This window comes from Hyperolius riggenbachi, chromosome 10, assembly GCF_040937935.1.
Source record: "Hyperolius riggenbachi isolate aHypRig1 chromosome 10, aHypRig1.pri, whole genome shotgun sequence".
In the NCBI taxonomy this organism is placed as follows: Eukaryota; Metazoa; Chordata; class Amphibia; order Anura; family Hyperoliidae; genus Hyperolius; species Hyperolius riggenbachi.
In genome coordinates this window covers 175283466-175298433 of record NC_090655.1, presented here as the reverse complement: position 1 = coordinate 175298433, position 14968 = coordinate 175283466, and the positions used below count along the sequence as shown (strand labels likewise).

At 45.1% G+C, this 14968-nt stretch overlaps 1 protein-coding gene across 7 annotated transcripts in view; it reads right to left on the bottom strand.

The window, feature by feature from the left end:
* Positions 1-14968, bottom strand: part of LOC137536026 (pepsin A-like) — a 124492-nt gene that overhangs the window by 33762 nt on the left and 75762 nt on the right. The window contains exon 3 of one of the 7 annotated variants that reach the window (XM_068257989.1): positions 9833-10091. The exons of the other annotated variants lie outside the window; for them this stretch is intronic. Within the exon in view, the coding sequence (XP_068114090.1) occupies positions 9833-9843 (11 nt within the window). The 5' untranslated portion in view covers positions 9844-10091. The remainder of the gene's footprint in view (positions 1-9832; positions 10092-14968) is intronic. 7 annotated transcript variants of the gene reach the window in all.

Genomic DNA, 14968 nt, shown 5'->3' with positions numbered 1-14968 from the left:
GAACTACTTCAGTTGTGTGTATTTGAATCTAAAATATATGAAAGTATAATGTTTATCAGTACATTACAGAAAATAATGAACTTTATCACAATATGCTAATTTTTTGAGAAGATCCTGTATTTTCCTAAACTTGAAAATCTAACTGAAATAAGCATTCAACTTGTGTAACAGGCAATTATGTTTCCTAAAAGGACCAATAAATGCATCATGACAGGTATTAACTACTGAATTTTTTGGACTATAAGACTCACTTTTTCTCCTCCAAAAAATGGGGAAAAAAGTCACTGCGTCTTATAGTCCAAATGCAGGAAGTTCCTGACTTGTGAACGCCTACCAATACGATCCTCCAACCCGCCGCAGTGTCGGGGACTTCCTTTACTGTGCCCATGCAGAGGAGGACACGGGGACAGACTGTTGACACGGGGGGGGGGGGGGGCACAAAGGGGCATAGAGGAGGACACAAGGAAGATAGCGGTAGACAAATGGGGACACAGGAGGACACAAGGAGGACACAAGAGACACAATGGGAACAAAGGGGCATGAGGTACAAAGGGGGCATACGGTGGGATGCGAACGTTTGGGCAGCCTTCTTAATCGTCATGATTTTCCTGTATAAATTGTTGGTTGTTACAATAAAAAATGTCAGTTAAATATATCATATAGGACAGTGTTCCCCAACCCTATCCTCAAGGCCCACCAACAGTGCATGTTTTGTGGAAATCCACAAAAGTAGCTAATCAGCTCGGCTGAGACACTAATTACCTCACCTGTGAATGTTTGTGGTTACCTGCAAAACATGTACTGTTGGTGGGCCTTGAGGACAGGGTTGGGGAACTATGATATAGGAGACACACACAGTGATATTTGAGAAGTGAAATGAAGTTTATTGGAGTTACAGAAACTTTCACATCCCACTGTAATCCACAAGATGGATGCACCAGGTTTAGCATATATATATTTTTTCCCCTGTGTTTTGTTTTCTAAACCTAGGTGCATCTTATGGTCAGGAGAGTCTTATAGTCCGAAAAATATGGTATTTTAAGTTTTTACTTCAAAACAGGTAAGAAATGTCATAGTGATGCTGGTCGCAGTATTCACCTTCTACTATTGATCACAGTACTAAAATATTTTTCTTGCTTGGTGTTTATTAGCAGCTTGATGGGTAAACCAGGAAAGGAAAAATACAAAAGAAGAAAATTAGGAGCCAATTGTGAAAACTGTTAAACAGCACCTTATAATAAAAGGTTAGGGTAAATTACTCACACTTTTTGAGTTGCTCTGAAATGCAACCACTTTTATAACCTATGGGAGAAACCCACTCCCACTTATGTTGGGGTAACCGCTCCTTTGGTAGTCGCTCTCCAGAACATAGATTCCTAGATGAAGGGAGCTAACAAATGGTGGGAGAAAACTAAAATTACCTTCCAACAAAAGTGTAAATGGTGGATACAGGCACTTTTCCTGCTTTCCCAGGTCAATAATAATTGCACCCCACAACATAATAATACAGTACAGTATTATAAAACACTTGCATCATTTCATATTTCAAGCTAATTACCACTACATGAAATCATAAATCTATCCTTAACATAGAGGGAAGGAGGGAGGTAGCCCAGATGGAGGGTGGTAGCCCAGATGGAGGGTGGTAGCCAACAAAGCGTAGGAGAAAACGTAAATTAAAACCTTCCAACAAATGTGTAAATGGCAACAACTGGTGGATGGAGGCACTTCCTGCTTCCTCAAGTCAATAATGATTGTACCTGACAATATAATTATCCTCTATAATAAAACCCCTTTGTCTCTGCGTCTTCCTGTGTGTTTGTGTGTGTGTGTGTGTGTGTGTGTGTGTGTGTGTGTGTGTGTGTCCTGTGTTTTGCGCTACTACGCATGTGTAGGGAGGGACGCAGAGACTGAAACTATGCGGTGGAGGAGGTCATGGGGGAGGATGAGAGGGAAGGAAGGGGAGGGGAGGAGAGGGAGGCGGGGTATAAACCAGACCTAGAGCCCGGTTTTAAACAGGCTTAGGTTTACTAGTATAATATTACAGTAATATTAAAAACTTAATAATAATTTTATATTTCACCCTATCCACCACTATATAATATGATAATTCTATCCTTAAAATACACACATACACACAAATATATACAGTATGTATCCATATAGTTCTTCATAGTTATTAATTTTGAATAGGCTTGATAACAACAAAGTATCCAAATAATTATTCTATTGAAAATACATCTTTTAAATTGTGAATTAGCAAGGTTAGAACTGGGATAAGAGTAAGGTTAGGGTAGGGTTAGGTCCTATTTGGGATTGGGTTATTTTTGGATTATATGTGATGATTAGAGTTAAAGTGGGATAAAACTCTGATATAACATTCAATGAAAATGTGTTTTCCAACTTTGTATTACACATACAGTTACCATATTTGCTTTTGTGCTAAAGTAATATTGTCTGTTTTCAAATAACAGGTTCCCAAAGTACCGTTTATCTGTTCTGAAAGCAGCCATTGCATTTTCTTGCATAGCTGCTGTATTTATATATTAACATCTATCTACTGATCATTTCTCAACCCTCTGCTTCTACAGTAGACAGAGCTCCTTTTAAGTACTGCTAGGAAATTAGCAGACAAAGGAATTTAAAAATAAAATAATATTATCACCTCTGTGGATACAGCCAAAAGCTGCCCACTGAATCGATGCGCTTTCCACTGAAGAATAACTGAAGAACAAAGTGTTTTGTTTAACCGTTTGAATGCTGTTTGCTTTGTGGTAGCAGATATTATGCTGAAAATAGTCTTTTAGAGAAGAAAGAAATTCTGAGTTTCATACCACTTTTAGGATAGGGTTAGGATATGGGTAAATTAGGGGTTGAGATTAGGGCAGGATTAGAGTAAAATAGAGTTGGAAATAGTTTGGGGTTAGGTTACATAGGGTTAGAGAAATGCATAGTATGGGATTAGGTTTAGGCTAGGGATCAGGGTTGGAGTAACATTAGAGTTAGGGTTAAAGTGAGGGTAAAATTAGGGTTTGGATTTAGGGGTAAAATTAGGGTTAGGGTAGCATTAGGTTTGGATTAGGGTATGTGACAGGGTAAGGATTGGGGTAAGAATAGGATTAGGGTTTGGGTAGGAGTTTGGATTTGGGTAAGGTAAGGATTACATAGGGTAAAGTACATATGGTCATGAAAGGTTGTGATTGCCTAAACAAATGAGAAGGAAAAGAAGGAAGGTAAGGGTTAGGGCGGGGTTGTGTTTGGGGTAAGGGTAAAGTGGGGATAGGTTAGGTTAAATTTATGCACACACCTTACTTTATTTACAAATACAGTTCACCTACTCTACAATAATAGTCAATTCCAAGATTTCAAAAACGAATCCATCTGCATAATGCAATTAACATCATTCATCATATCCATATTGCACATCCCCAGTTAATCAATATTTACTACATACATTCATATGAAAAAAACCCTTTTAAGTTTTTTTTTCTGTATCATTGGTTGAGATTTCAAAGTAGCATCTCCTTTTTTTTCAAACCCAGTAGCCGACTGGCTAGTCAGAGGTTTCCCAGTCCCAGATTATAAAACCCAGAGGACTTTGAAATAGAATGGGACTGAGGAGCAGGTTGGATAGGGACAGGACTCGGACGACTAGAAAAAAAAAGGAGGGGCCTGTTGCTGCTGCTTTTACTCCACCCATCTTATTGTAATTTTTTACAACTTCAAACTCCCGTTTGTGGTTGTTGTGCTGATGGCTTAGCAGCCCTGAAGTGCCGTACCCGGTGCCCGATTTGCCTCTGCTCACCGATTTACGACACACACAACAGACTGCCCTGGATTCATCCTCTTCCGCATCAATAAAATAATTCCATGCAGTGGACGTGCGTAGACATCCAGCAGTGGTGCGACCTGTTTTAGCACCTTAAAGCTTGGCATTGGACTGGTGGCTGGTACTGACAGACGGGGAAGCAGGCTGCTGGCCAACCGTCTGCTCTGTTTGTACAGGCTGCTCACGCCTGCTACTGCCTAAACGAACAGGTGGCAAATACATTTTATCACCCACCTCATCATCATCATCATCCAAAATATCATTCAGTTCAATACGTGAGTCTTCTGGACCCTCCACCTGGCCACCAAACACCTCTGTAGTTGAGTGGTGTTGATGATGATGATGTTGACTGGTGACACTAGATGAAGCTTGGTCCCATGGTCTCCTCCAATGCCTCATGCCAAACCTTCTGCACATCTCTCTCAGTCTTAGCGATGGTTTGCTGTACTTCTGGAGCGGAGTGCTGGGAGGAAACAAGCTCGTCTTCGTCATCAACAGAAGCAGCTGCGGTCGGGTTCTGGTCATGAGGAACCTGGTGGCCACTGCTGGCGCTGCTGCAACTAGCTGTCAAGTTCCTCCAACTGGGTAGAGGGTTCTGAATCCTGATCTAAATAATCCACAACTGTCTTCGCCTCCTGCTCTGACAGAATTTTCCTGTGTGCTGAGCCTGCTGCGAACACAGGGAAGACATTTCTGACCAGGGGAGAGCGCTTCCTGCTGCTTGTGCCACCCTTACCCTGATCACATACTTGACGTGAAGATATACCACGTCCATGACTCCATGTCATTGCAGGAGTGGCAGGAATTTTCTGCTGCCCTCGCTTCATTTTTTGGGGCCACAAACTTTATTGGGGAAGGGGTACGTATGAACAGAGAACAGATCACAAAATAAGGAGGTGATGTAAAGAAAATAAATCCAAAACACAAAATAAAGAAAACAAAAAAAAAATTCACTACACTCACTCAACCAATCAATCACAAATCAAACAAATCACTAATCAAACAGCCAACTCACTCTCACTTTGTCAAACACCTAAGGTAGCCATACACTGGTCGATTTGCCATTAGATCGACCAGCTGACAGATCCCTATCTGATCAGAGAGGGATCGTATGGCTGCCTTTACTGCAAACAGATTGTGAATCAATTTCAGCCTAAAACCGATCACAATCTGTGGAGCCGCCGCTGCCGTCTGTCCCCCCTCCCGCGCATACATTACCTGACGCTGGCTCCCGGGCATCTTCTCCGCGCTGCACCCGCTCCATCCCGGCGCTTCCTGTGTCACTCCGTGACCAGGAAGTTCAAATAGAGCGCCCTCTATTTGAACTTCCTGGTCACTGCAGTGACAGGAAGCGCCGGGATGGAGCGGGTGCAGCGCTGAGAAGATGCGGAGAAGACGCGGAGAAGATGCCCGGGAGCCAGCGTCAGGTAATGTATACCTGATCGGATCGGCCGCCGCTAGCGACGCGCTCCCTACCCGCGGGCGATCGACGGTAATTTCTCGCACGGCGCGATCGACGGACCGATCCGATTTCGGGAGGAAATCGGATCGGCGGGTGCGTTTAGCGCGAACAATTGGCAGCAGATTTGATCCCAGGATCGAATCTGCTGTCGAAACGGCCGCGAATCGGGCCAGTGTATGGCCACCTTAAGCCTGCGGCCTGGCTGGCTCTGCAGCAAGCAACTACTTACACACTACACTACAATCTCTCTCTACTAATATAGCTGACACTCTAACTCTCTCTCTCTCACAGTCACAGAGTCTTTAAAAAGACTTTTGATTTATATAATGTTGAAAAAGACTTTTGTTTTATGTTAAAACAACTATGGGTCTGTGTCTGTCTCTCCTCTCTCTGTCTCTCTCCACACTAGACTGAAACCCACAAGCTTCCTGGCTGCACGTCTCTCTTATATACAAAATGGGTGGGATAGCTGCTGATAGGTAGCTAGGGAGCTGGTTGCTAAGGTAGGATTGGTTGGTTCTCATGAAGACTCTTATTGGTGCAGAAAATCAGTTTTTGAGGCAAAAATGCACTTAGAAGCTTCTGCCTTGTGATTGGCGAACGAAAATTAGCATTTTCATTTAATGATTTAATATTCCAAAAAAGTGGAACAGTGCAGAAAGCAATATATACAAAGATATTTACAAAAACAAAGTAAAAAGGTACAAAGATGTCAAGTCAATATCCTATCAAATAAAAAGGGAATACAACCAAAATCCAACTTTACCAGTGCAAAGGTCCAAACTTCGTTGTGGAACGACACAGGTTCTGATCTGATTAGGGACTTCTCTAGCTCAAGCACTACCTTCAGGAAAATACACTTTCTGTGCCTCAACACAGGGCTTTTATGCTTGGACATATCCCTTGAGGGTATGCAAGCATGTTTGGGAATATGGTTTTCATTTATATTCCACTGACATTTCCCCATCTACCAATAGATCTAACTTTACAAGATAGATTATGCAAACCTGTTAGAGTTTCCTGACCTCCTCTTTCTGTAGTTTGTGAGCCACCCAAACAGAGCTGGGACAAGGTCCTCCAGCACCCAAGGCTGAGATGTCCCTCCATCCATCCCTCCCACCCCAGTCATCACACACTGATTGTTATTAGACTAAGAGACACCCCAGGGCCCCCAACACCTTAATCTATTGTTATCTGGCTTGCAGTCACTGCCATGTATACCCTTTTCTTATTTCTCGCTGCTTCAAACACAATAGGGGAATAATAGCTGAGTGAGTTGTGCGCCCCCTCCTACACTGCGCCCGGAGGCTGGAGCCTCTCTCGCCTCTGTCTCGGACCGGGCCTGCACCAAAAACAGTCAAGGTGTTACATGTGACAATAAGGTATTTGCATTTAGCTTAGCTTAACAATGCCTACGTGTAACGATCGGTGACAGCACACAGAGAGAATCTGATTATTGGCGATCTGCAGTATCACCAAGAATGCAGATATATACCCGATTATTGGCGATCTGCAGAATCACCGATAATACGGATATATTGCTAACCTCTGGACACCCAGCAAAAGAAACACAATAAAGACAGTAATATCACAGAAGTGTGGAAGTATCCACCTCACGGCAATTCCTCAGAGGTGTGGTTACCTCTGAATGGGAACCCCGTGAGTGAGATCCTCTTAACCAGGCAGAGTGAGGAATCTCGACCCCTAGCAGTAATCGTCTGCTTGGGGCAGGCGCCTCGGAGAGGCAAGCCTCAGAGATAACCCTCCAGTGGGAGATGTTCCACTGAAGGGAGAAAGGTCAGACAGGCAAGGGTTTGGCAACAGAGATGGCGACAGCAGTACAGGAGCGGAAGGCAGAAGAGTAATCGGTAATCAGGCAGAGGTCGGCAACAAGAATCAGATAGGCAGAGGTACATTAGCGTAGAGAGAGAGAGAGTAGTCAAGGATAGCCGGAGTCAAAACACAGAGACAATATCAAAAACAATCCTAACTAAGGTGTGAAATCCTTAGTATCAACACCAGGGCACTGAGCTAAGGTCTGAGCGCTAACACAGAAGTGTATTCACGACAGCAGACAACTTGCTACTGACTAGCAAGTCCTATTTGTAGCAAGTTAGCTGCCCTGCGCCGCCCCAGAGCCCCAGCCAATCCCCAGTGGAGATGGAGTCAGCTGACTAGGCATAAAGATCCTGCCTCCTTGCGCGTGCGCGCGTTATGCGACGGGTGAGTGCCGGCGACAGGGACCCCACAGAAGGCAACTGCGCGGCGGAGTCCGCCGAGCATACGGACTCCGCCGACCGCACAGCCCACACTTGGTGGCACAGAAAGTGTTTTTTTAATAAACAATACTTAGCAAAAGTCACAGAATATACATGTGGATCGGTGGTACGCGAGTGATCCCACTTGGCGGCACTGAAAGTGTTTTTTTAATAAACAATACTCAGCAAAAGTCACAGAATATATTTGTGGATTGGTGGTACGCAAGTGATCCCACTTGGCGGGACTGAAAGTGTTTTTTTAATAAACAATATGCTACAAAAGTCACTGAAAATACGTGTGGATTTTTAACAGCCCTGTGGGTGCTGCAGCTGCTGTCAGCGGTGAGGCTGGGGCCCTGTGGCTGGCCTGGCTGGCAGTGAGGCCCTATAGGTGCTGCTGTCAGTGATGAGGCTGGGGCCCTGTGGCTGGCCTGGCTAGTAGTGAGGCCCTGTGGCTGCTGCTGTCAGCGGTGAGGCTGGGGCCCTGTGGCTGGCTAGCAGTGAGGCCCTGTGGCTGCTGCTGTCAGCGGTGAGGCTGCGGCCTTGTAGCTGGCCTGGCTAGCAGTGAGGCTCTGTGGGTGCTGCTGTCAGCGTGAGGCTGGGGCACTGTGGCTGGCCTGGCTAGCAGTGAGGCTCTGTGGGTGCTGCTGTCAGCGCTGAGGCTGGAGGCTGGGGCCCTGTGGCTGGCACTGGCAGACAGTACGCTACGTTACGCTAAACTCCCTACCTACCCAAAGCTAAACCCCAAAGCAAATGGCGCCGATCACGCGCGTTCGGGTATTTATGCACCCGAACACGTGACCCGCTCGGCCAATCACAGCGCGAGACGCGCATACGACCGAACGTACGGCCACGTTTGGCCGAACGTCTGGTCAAGGACAAGTTCGAGCCACGTAGTCGAGCATCCATCACGGACACTGAGGTGTTTGGATGGTGATCGCCGCGAACTCGAAAACCACAAAATTTTCCGAATCCCGAACAGTGGCGAACACTGTTCGATCAACACTATTAAAGATCTAGGTATCAGTATAGTTTCACCATGTGCGATGAAATTGTCTGAATGGAGTATTATCTTTCCATGGATGATAATGACAGCTGTCGTTCTGCTAAATAATCCTTGCGATCCATTAACACTATACCACTCCCCTTGTCTGCCGATCTCACAATAAGTTGATTGTTATTTTTGAGGGAATTCAGAGCTGTACGTTCAGCCCTGGATAAATTAAGTGGTGTGTATATAGGTGAATCATGTAATGATCTGAATTCCTTCAGTACTTCAGAGTAAACATTTTCAATAAATGGTCCCTTATATGTAGTCGGATCAGGCCCGGTTCACATTAGCGGTGGCCGTCCGGAATCGCCGTGCCGGAGCCGGACTGCTTGCAGATCGGACGGAACGGACGCACGGCATAGCAATGAAAGCCTATGCGTCCATTCACATGCGTCCGTTCTGCCGGACCGGAGCCGGACCGGATCCGGACCGGATCCGGACTCCGGCGTCCGTTCCAACATGCGCTATTTTTTGGTCCGGCTCCTCCGGCAGCCGTATCCGGGGCGGAGCCGGACTGCACCATCCGGCCAATACAAAGCTATGAGAACCGGAGAGCGCACAACACACTGGCTAAAAATCCGTATGTTCTACCCCACTTCCTATGCGGATTGTTGCGGCGATTTTGGATGGGGACACATGGGCAAGCATTTTGGAGTGGAGCAGCAGTGACTTTAAACGAGCTGGAGATGTTGGCAGCATGTCGGAGGTGGAGGTGAGTGCTAAACAGCGGAGGGCCTGATTCCACAGGTCCCCCTTCTGCTGACCTCCCAGACCCCAAAATTTTTATTTGGTTTGTACTAACTTTTGCCAAACGGATCCGGATCGCATCCTGATGAACACCTGATGCAACCTGACCGGATCCGGATCGGATCCGGATCAGAACCGTACGGTTCCGATCCGGATCCGGTCCGGATCCGGTCAGGTCATCCGGTCCGTTTGGCAGAGAACTGCAAGTGTGAACCGGGCCTAAAACATTAATTTTTTTTCTTTTGTTCAGTATGTATGAATTCCTCCAAATCTAATTCATCCAAATTTAATACAACAGCCTCAGAACATTTTCCCTCATTTAAAAAATGGGAACGATATTCTTTGTGTGTAATTTTTTTAGATTAATTCTTTATGAGGAAATATCTTTTAAGAGTACGTTTGCTAATAAAAGCGTTTAAATCGACAAACAATTCAAACATATTGGACTGTTTGTTTGGACAGAACGAGAGTCCATGACTAAGTACCTTTTTTTCATTGAAGGTTAAAATATGCGAGGATAAATTGAAGATGCTCCTAAACTCCAATGGATCATTCTGAATACTGGGTTCTATTGTGTTTTTATTATTCCTCTTCTTCCTGACTCCTTTACTGCCATGTTTCTGGGGCTTGCAGGTCTTTTTAGGGGTCGTGCCGGAATGTAAGGGGTGAGAACTCTCTGCTGTGCTTTTGGACTGGGTATGTTGGGTCTTAATTGTGGATCTTGAGATGAAAAGGTCGGCAATTCTAAAAAAAAAACATCAGATGTTACATAGTTACATAGTTACTTGGGTTGAAAAAAGACATACGTCCATCGAGTTCAACCAGAGAACAAAGTACAACACCAGCCTGCTCCCTCATATATCCCTGTTGATCCAGAGGAAGGCGAAAAACCCTTACAAGGCATGGTCCAATTAGCCCCAAAAGGGAAAAATTCCTTCCCGACTCCAGATGGCAATCAGATAAAATCCCTGGATCAACATCATTGGGCATTCCTAGTAATTGTAGCCATGGATGTCTTTCAATGTAAGGTAAGCATCTAAGCCCCCTTTAAAGCAGGTATAGAATTTGCCATAACTATTTCCTGTGGCAATGCATTCCACATCTTAATCACTCTTACTGTAAAGAACCCTTTCCTAAATAAATGGCTAAAACGTTTTTCCTCCATGCGCAGATCATGTCCTCTAGTCCTTTGAGAAGGCCTAGGGACAAAAAGCTCATCCTCCAAGCTTTTATATTGGCTTCTGACGTGTTTATACATGTTAATTAGATCCCCTCTAAGGCGTCTTTTCTCTAGACGAAATAAACCCAGTTTATCTAACCTTTCTTGGCAACTGATACCTTCCATCCCACGTATCAATGTTGTTGCTCGTCTCTGCACCTGCTCTAAAACTGCAATATCTTTCCTGTAATGTGGTGCCCAGAACTGAATTCCATATTCCAGATGTGGCCTTACTAGAGAGTTAAACAGGGGCAATATTATGCTAGCATCTCAAGTTTTTATCTCCCTTTTATTGCATCCCAAAATTTTGTTAGTTTGAGCTGCAGCGGCTTGACATTGAGCACGATTATTTAACTTGTTGTCGATGAGTACTCCTAAGTCCTTCTCCAAATTTGATGTCTCCAACTATATCCCATTTATTTTGTATGGTGCTAGACCATTGGTACGACCAAAATGCATGACTTTACATTTTTCAACATTGAATTTCATCTGCCATTTATGCGCCCATATAGCCATCCTATCCAGATCCTGTTGCAGTGTATCCCTATCTTCCTGTGAGTTGATGATTTTGCACAATTTTGTGTCATCTGCAAAAATAGCAACATTGCTTACTACTGCATCTACTAGGTCATTAATAAATAAATTGAAGAGCACTGGACCCAGTACAGACCCCTGTGGGACCCCACTGCTTACAGTAACCCATTTTGAGTATGATTCATTGATTACAACTCTTTGTTTTCTGTCTATTACCCAGTTCCCTATCCATGCACACAGACTCTTTCCCAGTCCTTGCTTCCTCAACTTTTGCACCAGACTTTTGTGGGGAACAGTGTCGAAGGCCTTTGCAAAGTCCAAGTATATCACATCTACAGCATTTCCAATATCCACATTAGCGTTCACTACCTCATAAAAGCTGTTCATGTTAGTCAAACAGGATCTGTCTTTAGTAAACCCATGTTGTTGCTGAGAAATAAGATTATTTTCTACTATGAAGTCATGTATAGTATCTCTTAGTAACCCTTCAAATAGTTTGCATACAACTGATGTTAAGCTTACAGGTCTATAATTTCCTGGATCTGTTTTTTTGCCCTTCTTAAATAATGGGAAAACGTGAGCTGTACGCCAATCCACTGGTACTCTGCCAATTGAAAGAGAGTCACAAAAGATAAGATAAAGGGGTTTATCTATAACTGAACTTAATTCCCTTAGGACCCGAGGATGTATGCCATCCGGGCCAGGTGCCTTGTCTATTTTTAATTTATTTAGTCTTGCCTTCACTTCTTCTTGCGTTAAGTATTTAATATTACAGTTGGAAGACTGAGACTCTTCTGCATCTGTAATTTGCAACAGTGATGTTTCCCTTGTGAAGACAGAAGCAAAGAAAGCATTTAATAACTCTGCCTTACCTTGGTCCTTCACCATTGAGTTCCCACCCTCATCCTTTAGGATCCAATACAGTCAACTTTTCTTGTTTTAGAGTTGATGTACTTGTAAAACTTCTTTGGGTTAGATTTGATATCCCTAGCGATTTGATTTTCAGCTTCAATCTTTGCCAGCCTAATTTCTTTCTTACAACTTTTATTGCACTCCTGTATTGCGTGGATGTGGTGATATATTGGGGTGCGGATGCTGTTAAGGATAATACAGTAATATATTTTCATTTTCCCATTTTTATATCTGCTGTGGTATGTCAAAGGTGTAGATATGCAGGCTAGATTCATGGACTGTTCATGTAGTTGTGTGGGTGGGTCACTAGACCTACATTTGCATCTAAAGAGGTCTTCAGTGAATACGACCAGTCACCTTCAGTAGGCAAGGAAGCAGCTCATTAAGCCACTAGCAGCCGCTTTTGATCTACTGTCCCAGGTGTGATTGTCTGCGTCTGTCTACAGGCAAATACAGGCAAACTGCTACCTGTAACCAAAAGGCCATCTTTTCATGTATGTGCGAAAATACACTTTAACCAAGGAAATAATGTGGAGGAAGCTTTTTGATGTCTGATAGGATACAATCTCACCTATTGAATTCTGCAAACTTCAAGAAGCTAAAACAGGAACCCCTTTGAAGTTTGCATATCACAAGAAAGATTATGACAAGCGTTCGGTGATGTCACAAATGGGGAAACTGCATTAGTTCCTGGGGGCAGGACATTAAATGCCCCAGGGGACACTTCGGACTATTTAAGCTGGCCCAGGACAGCCACCGGTATCTTCTCTCGGAGGTAGCAAATAGCTAGGGAGGCTCGCGACTCCTGGTCGAAACGGCGTCCTCCCGTCAAACAACGTTCTAACCTAAGCTGGTAACGTTCTTTTTTCCCCCGTTTATTTTTACGCAAATATCCGTGTGTGTTATCTTTGTAACCTCTTATTTTTGTAACTTTTATGTTGTAACATTTTTACTTTGTTTTTTGTAATCTTTTTGTATATATTAAGTTCTGCATTGTTCTATGTTTTTCTAGAATATTAAATTATTATTTAATAAGTTTGACCTCTGCCGTACTAAACTAACACTCATAGCCTAGAAGAGACTGAAGTGTAACCGTGTATAAGTTCATGCCTAATTGTACGCTTGAGCAACACTACCGTATGAAATTGTAATTGCATTGTGTGTGGGGGCGTTTGTCATACGTTGGCCTAAGCGCGCAGCTGACCCAACGTACGAACAACGCCAGTGCGAGTAGCGACAGCAGAGTGGCTAACAGTATCGTTCGGAACGACTGTCAGTGGGTCTTTGCTTCACGACAGTGTAAAATTGCAACTGTGTGTGTGTGTGGGTGCGTGGCGTTCCCGTATTTGGCCTAAGCGCAAAGCTGACCCAAATACGAAAACGCGGAGTGCGCGCTGAGGACTCGACAGCAGAGTGGAAGTGTCTAGCGAACCGCTAGTGGTGGCAGTGAGAGGTGTTCTGAGGGGTCCCAGCCTTGTTTTAGCTTGACTAAGGCTGCTTCCCCTCTCAATCTGGTCAAACCCGCAGTCGGGAACCGTATACGCAGGCGTGCCGCGGGCCGGTTCCTGACATAATTGGCTGGCAGTGGTGGGATCGTTTAGTACATTAGTACGCAGTTTAGCTCACTATTCTGAGTACTAAAGGCTGGAAGCTTGCTAGAAGCAACTAGCCTACAGAAGTCTACTCAGTGCAGAATCTATATACGTTTTTTTTTTTTTGTTCAAAGATACACACTTGGTGTTTGCTTTCCCCTCCCCCCTTTTTCTTTTTTATTTTTTTGCAACACGATGGCTCAGAAAGCATCCAGCTATGCAAGGCAAAACAAAGAGATACTACTCAACCTGTGTGAGCACAAAGGCATCGAGACGGTGAGCGGCCAGACTAAGGAGCAGTTAGTTCGTGCGCTTGAGGAGTATGATGAGGCAGAGCGAGCCCGTGCTTCAACGTCAGCGGATGCAGCTCACGACACGCCAGAGGAGGAATCGCTCCCGCCACAGAATGCGAGTGGAGACGATGTCCTGGACGATCCACCAAGCCGGGAGATGCCATCTCTGGAAGCTGATCTACAGCTACTGAACTCGGCTGATCCTGAACTGCGCCTAAAGCTGATCCTACTGCACCGACAGGCAGAGGAGGGAAGAGCTGAACGGCGACGCCAGGCCGAGAGTGAAAGACGCCAGGCTGAGAGTGAAAGACTCCGGGCAGAGGAGGGAAGAGCTGAACGGCAACACCAGCTGGAGCTGGCTAAACTTCAGCAGCAGAACCGGTCTGCTGGACCCGCAGAGCGCGAAGGTGAGCGAGTCCACAGAATCCCCCTGGATAAGTTCCCCGCTATGGACAAGGACTCTGACATAGACACTTTCCTACAGGGGTTTGAAAGGACTTGTCGGCAGTATGGGGTGCCCAGTGAGCAGTGGGCAAGATACCTCACACCAGGGCTGAGAGGCAAGGCCCTGGAGGCGTTTGTGAGTCTCCCCCAGGAGGAAGAAACAGACTTTGAGGCAATTAAGAAAGCCATTATTGTGCGATACCACCTCACGCCAGAGGTGTATCGCAAACGTTTTAGGACAGTGCAGCGAGGTCCTAATGACAGTTACCTGGATCATGCGTGCAACCTGCGCACTGCCTTCCAGCAGTGGCTAAAAGGACTGTCAGTTAAAACCTTGGATGCCCTGCAGGAGCTGATGATAAAAGACCAGTTCCTACACACATGTCCTGTTGAGGTCCGGCTGTTTGTGCTAGATCGAGAACCAAAGACAGTGGATGAGGCTGCGGAAATGGCCGATTCCTACACCGCCCATAGAGCACCTGAGTCCCGGAGGACTACTACGCCCAGCTGGAGGGGAGAACAGATTGCTAAACCTGTGTCACCCAGCACCCAGAGGAGGCAAGCACCGCTGTCTCCTGGATTCAGGCAACCAACCACTGACACTCGGAAATGCTTTGTATGTGACAG